At 32.7% G+C, this 10439-nt stretch overlaps 2 protein-coding genes across 3 annotated transcripts; one reads left to right on the forward strand and one right to left on the reverse strand.

Annotated features, from left to right (window-relative positions):
* Window positions 1–3800: 3800 nt before the first annotated feature.
* On the forward strand, window positions 3801–7478 carry LOC137810766 (peroxisomal adenine nucleotide carrier 1). 2 transcript variants are annotated; one of them, XM_090298308.1, is made up of 6 exons: window positions 3924–4331; window positions 5659–5736; window positions 5841–6011; window positions 6436–6582; window positions 6711–6868; window positions 6952–7478. In XM_090298308.1, exons 4-6 carry the CDS (start codon window positions 6460–6462, stop codon window positions 7226–7228), a joined length of 558 nt encoding a protein of 185 aa, XP_090154434.1. In that variant the 5' UTR covers window positions 3924–4331; window positions 5659–5736; window positions 5841–6011; window positions 6436–6459; the 3' UTR covers window positions 7229–7478. The 2 variants fall into 2 exon arrangements, with proteins under 2 accessions (XP_068468289.1, XP_090154434.1); XM_068612188.1 differs by lacking the exon at window positions 5659–5736 and having other exon boundaries at window positions 3801–4331; window positions 5780–6011.
* A 601-nt stretch (window positions 7479–8079) lies between these two features.
* LOC150029016 (uncharacterized) lies at window positions 8080–8691 on the reverse strand. Its single transcript, XM_090297889.1, has 2 exons — window positions 8643–8691; window positions 8080–8252 (listed from the first exon to the last, which is right to left on the reverse strand). Exons 1-2 carry the CDS (start codon window positions 8689–8691, stop codon window positions 8095–8097), a joined length of 207 nt encoding a protein of 68 aa, XP_090154015.1. The 3' UTR covers window positions 8080–8094.
* Window positions 8692–10439: the final 1748 nt, after the last annotated feature.

Consider the following 10439-nt stretch of genomic DNA (forward strand, 5'->3'; position numbering starts at 1 on the left):
CATGAAGATACTTGTTACTGGTTGTGTGTGTCTAGAGTAGTTGAATTGTTAATTCATTATTTGTGATGATCCAATGTTAATTGAATCTAAATTCTTTTGAAAAAGATGTGTTTTTTTAAAGAATGTGAAAATTCAACTTGTTGAAATGTCAATTCAACCGGTTGTTTTACACTTAGTGTATTTTGAAAAGGATTTGACTTTGTTGGACTTTGTTGTCAAACCAATTAAATCGATTGATTCGTGTTTTCAATCGATTGATTTTCTGAAAACCTTAACAAAATTTTATTAAGTTACTTTAATCTATTTTAAATGATTAAAATTGATTTTGGTTCTTGAATTAAATGTTTTGACCATCTGATTGGAGTTTAAATAAGTTGTTTTACGCTCTTGGTCATGATTCAACTAAGAGAAATCATTCAAATCACTTTTTCAAGATTTCAAAGAGCTTTTAATCATTCTCAAGTGTGGAATAGAATTGTCATGTATTCACTGTGTTTTAATCTTTGTTTGCACCCAGGTGTACTTTACTCCTTCTGTGTGACTTGGTTTTGTGCAGTTTCAGAGGTTGTTATGAAAACTGTGTGTTGTTTGCCAAAGGGGTGTGTGTTCTTGAAGGGTTCAAGATCATCACTTTGGTGTGTTGTTTGTAATCAAGGCTTAATTACTTAGTGAATTCTTAGTGGTTGTTGAGAGTTCTTGGTAAAGAGTGAACCAATATAAACATTATGTGTTAATCTCTCTATGCTTACTCTCTTTAAAACTACTTTTGCTTTGATTTTCAACACTGCTGGTATAAACAACCGATTGTTTCGCAAAAACTTCATTGTCTTTCAATCCACCTTCAATATCTGCGAAAATCTTTCATAAACAATTCACCTCCCTCTTGTTTAAGGTTTATAATTCTAACAATTGGCATCAGGAGCTGAGTTCTTGAAAGTCATTCAAGTTTTCGATCCTTAAAACCTTTTTCGAGGCTGAAAAACTATACTTTGGGGAGGGTGCTTCAATAAATAGGCTACCTATGTTTTGTGGTATGAATTATCAGTTTTGGAAGATGAGAATGAAAATCTCTGTGGAATCAATTGATAGAGGAATTTGGGATGCCATTGTAAATGGTCCTTTTATTCCAAAGTTTGAAAAAATGATGTTTCTATAGAAAAACCTTGGTCCCAATGGACTGAGACTGAAAGCAAAAGAGCTCAATTTGATTGTATTGCTAAAAACATCATCACACCTACTCTAAATTCTGATGAGTTTTTCAAGGTTTAACAATGTTCTTCAACAAAAGAGATGTGGTATATTCTTGAAGTTACACATGAAGGAACCACTGATGTGAAGGGAGTAAGAAAACATTCTCGAATCCAGGAGTATGAGATGTTCTAAATGCTCAAATGGGAGACCATTGCTGATGTACAAAAGAGATTCACTCACATTGTAAACCATATCATCTGTCTTAGAAAGATCTTCAAAAGGGAGGAACTTAACATCAAGATCCTCAAATGCTTGGACAGATCTTGGCAGCCTAAGTCACTGCTATCTCTTACTCCAAGGATTTGACTACCTTGACTACAACCTCATTGTTTGGTAAGCGTAGGGAACACAAACTCAAGATGAACAGGCTGAATGATCAAGAGCATGAAGAGAAGCATGTGAGGAGCTTTGCATTAAAAGTTGTTGGTAATAGAGATGGTCAAGAACGAAGTTAGGACAGTGATGGAGAGACTCTTAACTTGCTTACCGGAAAATTCAACAAGTTCTTGAAAAAAAAAACAGCAACAAGAACCAATCTTCAAATAGGTATAACAGTTAGAAACTCAATCATTTTAATTATAACAATTATACCTATTTTGGATGTGGTAAACATGATCATATCAAAGCTGATTGTCCCAACAATGAAAGCAAGGAGAGAAGAGCAAGCAAGAAATTTGAGTAGAATAGTAAAGCTAAAAGAGCATACATTGTTTGGAAAGAAAATGATGTATCTTTCTCTAGCTCATCATCAGTGGAGATAAAGAGGCAAATCTATGCCTGATGGCAAAGGGAGAATCAGAAACAAGCAATGTAAGTTCCAACACTTTAATAAACTTTGAAAATTACAGCCAGTTTTTTTATGCTTTTAAAGTGACTCATGAAAAAGCTAATAGCCCTTTTGAACAACTGCTTGAAAGACATGAATAATTGATTGGAAAACAGAGACAAGGCATTGGAAGAAGAGCTGAACAATTCAAAAAATGATTTTAAAAATCTAGAAATGATTTACAAAAACTCTTCTTGCAATTAAGACTATAGCTTTTGTGAAAATTGTGAATCACTTCAAAAGAAGGTTAACTATCTTGTAAAAACTGTGGATAAATTTTCAAAAGGCCAACAAACTTTGAAATTGTCCTAGCATCTCAAAAATGTGTTTTTGGCAAAGCTGGATTGGGTTTTAATCTACATAGCAAGAAAATATCAGTTTCAAAGCCATTTTCAAGCATTTTTGGAAAACAACCAATTGAATTGTCGAAACAATTTGTTGTTTCATGCTTTTAATGTATGAAGAAGGGTCACTCTGTTAGATTCTGCAGAGTTAGGAAATTTTTTAATCACAGGGATGTTTTGAAATGGGTTCCTAAGAATTTTAAGGTTCCTAATGATTTAGTTAATGTCCATGGACCCAAATTTACTAGGGGACCAAATCTTGTCTCTTGAATCTTTTTGGTAGGTACTTTTGAAAGCCAAGAATCATATTGATGTGAAGAATGAAGCCTCAAGGGAAAAAATCTAAAGTAGAATCTTGAGTGCAATTCTCAATTGCAAACAGATTTCTTGAAAGTCAAGAGACATCCTTGACTCATGTACAATGGTTGTTTAAAAGAAAAATCTTCAAAAGCTAAGAACTATTTGTATTTTCATTTCTCAATTTGTGCATTTGGTTCATATTGATTAAATGAAATCTCAAATAGTTCTTTTTCTTGGCTAAATCTGTTGTGAAATATCATTGTGCAACTCTTAATTGTTGTCTCAGTAAAACAACCGATTGTTTTCACGAAACAACCAGTGACATGCATTTCTCTGCATCTTGATCCACTTACTAATATAAATTTGGTTTTCCACTTATTAATATATTATTTAATTTTAGTTGTATTATTTTACACTGAAGTTGTAGCTAGGTGACACAACTTTACTTACCCCTAACTTCAAATCTTAATCAAAGTCGTCCACACTCATCAAGACTTTTGTTTAGAAACATTTGAACCAAAGTCGTGAATCATTCACACGACTTTTGTGCTGGTCAACATCCCAAGTGAATTCGTATGCCTCTGACACGACTTCCTCAAAGTAAAGTCATGGCTCAATGACACGACTTACTCAATCCCGTAATAAGAAAATATGTCCATCTACGTAAGAAATGAAAAAAAAATTACACCATTTTAGTAAAAACGCAAAAAGAAAAAGAGATATGAATGTATATGAGATATACCTTTCATAAATTTGAAGAGAAATTATCATGATAAGTAATATAAACTAATATGAAAATGGTAAAATATTGAATAAAAAAAACCAAATAGTGTTACTAAAGCCGTAAACAATTAGTAAAGTAATACTCCTTCCAATTCTATTTACAATACTAAAATTATAATTAATTAATTTTCATTTTTACAAGATATACAAATTTGTTTGGTAATTAGAATATAATTAAACAAGATATTATAGTTATCATACATTTCATATTTCTCATCATATGTATCTGCATGCGTCATGGTAGTGTCTTTTTCATCCCGTATTTATCCACATGGGTCTCGATTTATTTATTCATTGTGTCTTTTGTTGTTTGAAAACACCTTCTAGTCAAGAAGAAGCACGACACAATAACACGCTACTTCTACACGAACTTACTTGGTGATAGCGTATTACTATAACACAACACAACGTAGCACGCCACTCACGTTTTTGTTCCGTCCATTGGTTTCGTGGAATGCTATAAAATGTTTTCACAACGTTAGGTGGTGCTGCCCTTCCACGACCCTCACCCTTCTTAGTTTCTCCAAACCATATTTTCCTTTTCCATTTCCTCTTTATTTTCTCTCAGTAACACCCATTTTTCTTCCCTCTCTTATACTATAAATCTACATTATATATAATATTTTGTTACTAATATAAAAATATACATACCCTCTACCCTCCAACAACCCACCCGGGAGGAAGATGAACGTGGATCTGGAGTCATTAGCAGAGGCCACTTCTGGCGCCATAGGATCACTCATCAGCACCACTTTTCTCTACCCACTTGACACCTGCAAGACCAAGTACCAAGCTGATGCTCGTTCCAATGGTCGCACAAGATACAGGTTCTTTCATCCCTTCCCTTTTTTCTCCATTCCCTTCTTACCATAATTCGGCTTTGAATTTCAATTTCTTCATGTTTCTGTTCACCCCTTCTTCACGAGGTGATCGTAAGTGGTTTCTCTGTGTTCCTCCCAGAATTGGGTGTTTTGGATCGAAACTTTGTCTTGTAGTCTTGTATTCGGAAGATGGCGATCAAAGATGAAAGATGTAATTTTTTTAGCTTGGGTTTATTTTGAAGACAACTTTTTGATGCTGATCTTCAATTGGGATAGAAATTTTACATTGGGAAATTTGCCTAGTAAAAGTTTCTATTAAATGTGAGTATACTCTGTTGAGGAGATGGTGATCAAAGACCTGCGTAATTGCCCTGCCCTTTTCAAGTATTTGCTTTGGAGTCTGGGATATATTATTGTTGATCTTGAAAGATGTATTATTTTTAGCTTGGGGTTATTGTGATTCCAGTTTTCTCTATATGGTTGCACTTCTTAATTCTAAGGGATGGACCCGGATCACCAAAAATGATGATTTACTGTTGAAGATTTAAAGATTCTAGAATGTATAAAACCACCAAGTTGGATTAATTTCAAAGTTAAAACACTTAGGCCATCTTTCCTTACTGTTTTCAAAAATAGTATTTGATGAAGGTAATAGGGCTGGTTGGAACTTCAGAAGGATGAACGGAACGGAGGCACTGGTTGGCGGTGGCTGATTGACTGATCTCAGCCTCTGCTGTATTGGATGGCAAAGAGAAGCACAGAAAACATAAAATACTGTTGAAAAACTGATACCATATTATAAGAGAAAAGGGAAAGAAACCGGTGACACCTTTTGTTATAGAAAATTGAACTCCCAGTTTGAAATATAAGGGAAGTCTCTGTATAGCAGCAAGAAGGACCTAATGACACACTTATATATATCTGGGATAATTAACTAAAACAACATAACAGAAAGCTTATCTACAACTAACAAAAATAACAGAATTTAACCAGCTTCTGCTCCTTCATTTTTTAGCTCCAATAAATAGCATTCTGTTTTCTAAATTTGTTTGTCTTTATGTACATCTGGAAGAGCTTGTCCCCTTGAACACATTTCTGATATCTAGAACTTGTCCCCTGTGTATTAAACTAATTAGACCCTTTAGCTTTCAATTATGAATATTGGAAGTAGAGTGACCAAATTTACGACTCTTTTCTGTTTCTTTATAGGAATTAAACAGGGAACTGTGTTGCAATCTTATTTTGCAAATGATAAAACTATTCTGCATGTGGTGTACCAAAATGCATTTTCATCAAAGTATCATTTTGTAACATTGGAATTTCTTGGGTTCAGTATGCAGGTTGAGTGGGGGATTAATCTTAGCTCTTGGCCATTTTTTGTCAAAATTAGCCAAGAGAATGTATCTCTTGGGTATGTATACTTACTTTCATTCTAATTGTTTTTACATTTGCAGGAATCTCACTGATGTATTATTGGAGGCAATATCTAACGGTCAGGTGCTTTCACTTTACCAGGGCATTGGAACAAAGAATCTTCAATCCTTCATTTCGCAGTTTGTGTACTTCTATGGATACAGTTATTTTAAAAGACTGTATCTAGATAAAAGTGGTTATAAATCCATTGGAACCAAAGCCAACTTAGTTATTGCTGCAGCTGCTGGGGCTTGCACTGCCATTGCGACTCAGGTGAGGCAGCATTAACTATTCTTAGTTAACTGTGTATTTAAAAATCAAAACACTTTTATGGTTTTAGGAGCAGGACACTTTAGTACAAAATTTTCGTAACAAATTATGATTAAAGTCTTTTATGGCTATGTTTTGCGGCTTGAGGCTATTTTTGATGATTCTTAGTTTGAATATGGAACCAAAAGGAGAGAACTAGTGCATCTCTGGAATAAAAAATTGATAGTTTTTAATGCTTAATCTACTACAATTGTTGGTTAATCATCCACTGTTAACTATGGACCGGCTAATAAATCATAGGTGTCTATATTCTATGTTACTACCTATATTCATTTTTCTCTTTTTGTTATGTATAGTATGATAGACAAGGTTTCATCTCAAACTTCGTAATTTTATTACTAAGCATATCTCATTGATGACTGTGTAGCCCCTGGACACAGCCTCTTCAAGGATGCAGACAAGTGCATTTGGAAAGTCTAAAGGGCTACTGAAAACCCTTACCGAAGGAACCTGGAGTGACGCATTTGATGGCCTCAGTATTTCCTTGCTGCTGACATCAAACCCTGCAATTCAGGTATGTGAAGGTGCAGTTTGTACCATCTGTAATTCTGTATCATGTTTGTGTCCTTTATATATAGTTATGCTTGGCATGCTTGATCTGGAGACCAAAAGATTTTAATTTGAAACTACTTTGTGCTACAGTATACCGTGTTTGATCAGCTGAAACAGCGAGCACTGAAGAATAAACAAAGCAAAGCTGATAAAGGAACATCTCCTGAATCCCTTTCTGCATTTATGGCCTTTCTTTTAGGTGCAATTTCAAAGAGCATTGCTACATGTCTTACATATCCAGCTATCAGGTATTTAATTGTTTCTTCCAACTGGCTTTGATTTCTGGACTAAGTTTATAGGATGCAATTTTAAGACCTCTTTCTGCTTATAGGTGCAAAGTTATCATTCAAGCTGCTGACTCAGATGAAGCAAACTCCAAAACAAAGATAAAATCACAGAAAACAGTCTCTAATGTTCTCTATGGAATATGGAAAAGGGAGGGCATAGTGGGATATTTTAAAGGATTGCATGCTCAGATCTTAAAAACTGTTTTGAGCTCAGCACTGCTCTTAATGATCAAGGAGAAGATCTCAGCTACTACTTGGGTGCTTATCCTTGCACTTAAAAGGTACCTATTACTTCCAACGAGAAGGGTTAAGAACTTGTAAGTTATGATAGCAGTTACAGGAGGAAGAAGCTTCAATTCCTTGTGGATAATGACTTTAGTTGGAGTACAAAATGTGCATTTTAGCAGATACATCTACTCTTCAGAGTTGAGTTGAGGAACAACTAGCCAGGAATTTATGCAAAAGACTCATAGAGCAAAGCAAATTAGAAACTCTTTACAATAAACGGTTTTTTAGTTTTTTTTGGCTGCACTTATTGTTTCAAATAAAGGCTTGCATTACTTTTTTTTTAGCTGGTTCATTTAGGACATTTCCACCGGGATTAACTCACAAGATTGAAAAATGTAAAACCAGAGTAATTGTGTCACTTTAATTTTAGGAATTTTTTAAGAAATTCCAAACAAATTATTATTTTATATAGTCTTGATGATGATGCATAATAACATTTATTAATATAAATTAATATAAAATTATGAAAAAATTAATTAATTAAATTTCTGAATTATTAATTAATTAAATAATTTATAATAATATTTTAATTTAAAAATAGTGTCAATTATTTAATTAACTGTATAATTATAAAAGTTAGATGACATTGGAAAAATGCAATATGTATCATGAAATTAGTTTTCGTTATTCTTTCTTTTTTCTGATTTTTTTCTAAATATGTTTTGACTAAATCTACCTAAAGTTGGGAGTAGGTGTTTCTATTTTGAATTGTTTCTCTCCTTTCAAAACATATAGATCTAAAAATTAGATGATGACCTAAAAATATGTCAATATTTCATGTCCTAATTTTTGATATGCATCACCCACAATTATATTATGTAATGTGAAACATGTATAAATTATGTTCTTTATTGTGTGAACATCTAAAAAATGCGTCAAAGCACGTGTATAATTGTGAATCATAATTGGAGCACTCCAAATACACATTTCACATTTCTTTCTAGTTGATTATTGCATATCTTGAAAATGATTATTGGATTAGCATGACGGTGGCAAAATTGGCCATTCCATGCAACTAGGTAATTTTTCCATTCCGAATGCATACTCTCAATTAACTCTAACATACTTGGATGCTTATATTTATAACAATTGAGTCATATTTTGTTGTTGGGTTTCTTTAGATAATAATCTCTAAATATTATATATTTATATATATATATATATATAATACAAATCTTTACAAGTATTTCACTATAATGTTTTTACTAATTCAAATATATTTTTTTGTGTTGTCTGTGGGTGAGTCATACCTTAACATACAAACAATAGCGATGCACTTTTGTAAAAGTGTTTTTATTTATGTTAGATCAAGTATTAACATGGTGACTTCTTCATAAATATTTTCTTCATGCATGATTTGATCCAACATTATGTCTAAATCAACATCATGTCTAAATCAACATTATGTTTAAATCCATTATATAAATTATCAATTTGAATTAGTCATTGTGAATGCTAAAGGCTTTTACAATTCTTAGAAAGACATCTCTCTGCATATAAAACATTCAATGGGACTAAATCAACATTATGTCTAAATCATGTCTAAATCAACATTATGTCTAAATAAACATCATGTCTAAATCAACATTATGTTTAAATCCATTATATAAATTATCAATTTGAATTAGTCATTGTGAATGCTAAAGGCTTTTACAATTCTTAGAAAGACATCTCTCTGCATATAAAACTTTCGATGGGACTAAGTTTATTTGTACACAAGACTCTAAAAAAATACTCATTGGACCATCGATCATGACCTTGCTCATGATTTCAACATCCATATTTCTTCATTGTTTGTCACTATCAATGTTGTTGACTTCATATTGGTGCTCAAGTATTAACATGATGACTTCTTCATCGATGTTTTCTTCAAGTTCTCTTGCATGATTTGATCCAACATTGTGTTTAAATCAATGTTTTCAAAATCCATTATGTAGATAATGAAAGTGTTACAAGAGGATGAGAAAATGAAGTAATATTGTAGAATTATATAGTTTCATAAAGGGCAATTTTATAACAACTAGTTTTATTACAATTTTTTTTAAAAAAATATTAGTAACAAAATTGATTAATTGATAATACATGTGAAAAATAAGAAAATTACAAGAAGAGATGAGAGAATTGTGTTTTAAGGATTATTTTAAAATTTATGTAAATATCATCTGATGATAATTATTTAGATGATACTTTCATACAACAATTTATTAGTGACTTTTTATAACTATGAAGCATAACAAACATGACTTCAACACTTAATAAATTTACTTGTTTAAAGCCTTTTTAGAAACTTTGTTTAGCTCTCCATGACAATAATAACATGAAATATAAATGAGATAAAGGAGAAGAGAAAATACACAAGACAATCTTACAGTGATTCGTCTAAGACAACATTAATTAACAAGTTAAGTTCCACTAGACAGACTAATGTTGTACACTCGAGTATTATTTGGGCTCGTATCAACTCATGGTTAACCCCTTGAGTATTGTTTCAACAAATCACTCTTGACTCAACAAATATTATTTGGGATCGTAGACACTCCTGACTAACCCCTTAAATATTCTTTCCACAAGTCACACTTGGCTCAACGAGTATTATTTGGGATTGTTGTCACTCCTGACTAACTCCTTTAGTATTCTTTTCACAAGCCCCTTCTAGGTCAAACGAATATTCTTTCAGCAAGCCACTTCCGGCTCAACTTAAGTATTCTTTGTCAAATAGCCACTCCTAACTAAGATATGAAGGTTATGTGAGGTATGATTGTCAAATCGTGAGTTTTTCCTACTAGGAAGAGATTGCGTCTTTCCATGATTACAAGCTTTAAGCATTCTCTCCTAGTTTGCTGGATGAACACTCATGGTGTCCTCTATGAAGCTTTATGAGACACGGAAAATTTGAGCAGCGTTTCACTACAGTGCAACATCCTTTTGCTTTCTCTTCCTCTCAAAAGATAGCTTTATATAGGCTCTTAAAAGAATATAATTGTTGCAAATTCGTCTTTGGTCGTTAATCAACTTAAGCTCTCTTGAATATTATTTTTGCGTTTGACGAGCTTGATAATGGAATGTGTATTAAATGCACTCCATACAACTTTAGATGCTCTTTCTTCTTTATGTATCATCTTGTATACCTGACAATATTTATCTCTATAGTAGCATAGTCTTTTACACCAAATTGTGGTAAAAATGCTCACCCTACTAAGAAGATCTAGGCCATAGTTGAATAATGTTTGTGTCAGGTTATTGT

This window comes from Phaseolus vulgaris, chromosome 2, assembly GCF_051622355.1.
Source record: "Phaseolus vulgaris cultivar YP4 chromosome 2, ASM5162235v1, whole genome shotgun sequence".
In the NCBI taxonomy this organism is placed as follows: Eukaryota; Viridiplantae; Streptophyta; class Magnoliopsida; order Fabales; family Fabaceae; genus Phaseolus; species Phaseolus vulgaris.

What these genes read in the sequence shown, in the direction of transcription:
- LOC137810766 (XM_068612188.1), top strand. Translation starts at nt 4,189, where the DNA reads ATGAACGTGGATCTGGAGTCATTAGCAGAGGCCACTTCTGGCGCCATA. An exon ending in AATGGTCGCACAAGATACAG is followed by an intron (nt 4,332 to 5,779) that starts GTTCTTTCATCC and finishes TTACATTTGCAG; the next exon opens with GAATCTCACTGATGTATTAT. An exon ending in CATCAAACCCTGCAATTCAG is followed by an intron (nt 6,583 to 6,710) that starts GTATGTGAAGGT and finishes TTTGTGCTACAG; the next exon opens with TATACCGTGTTTGATCAGCT.
- LOC150029016 (XM_090297889.1), bottom strand. Translation starts at nt 8,691, where the DNA reads ATGCAGAGAGATGTCTTTCTAAGAATTGTAAAAGCCTTTAGCATTCAC. An exon ending in AAAAGCCTTTAGCATTCACA is followed by an intron (nt 8,253 to 8,642) that starts ATGACTAATTCA and finishes CAAGTATGTTAG; the next exon opens with AGTTAATTGAGAGTATGCAT.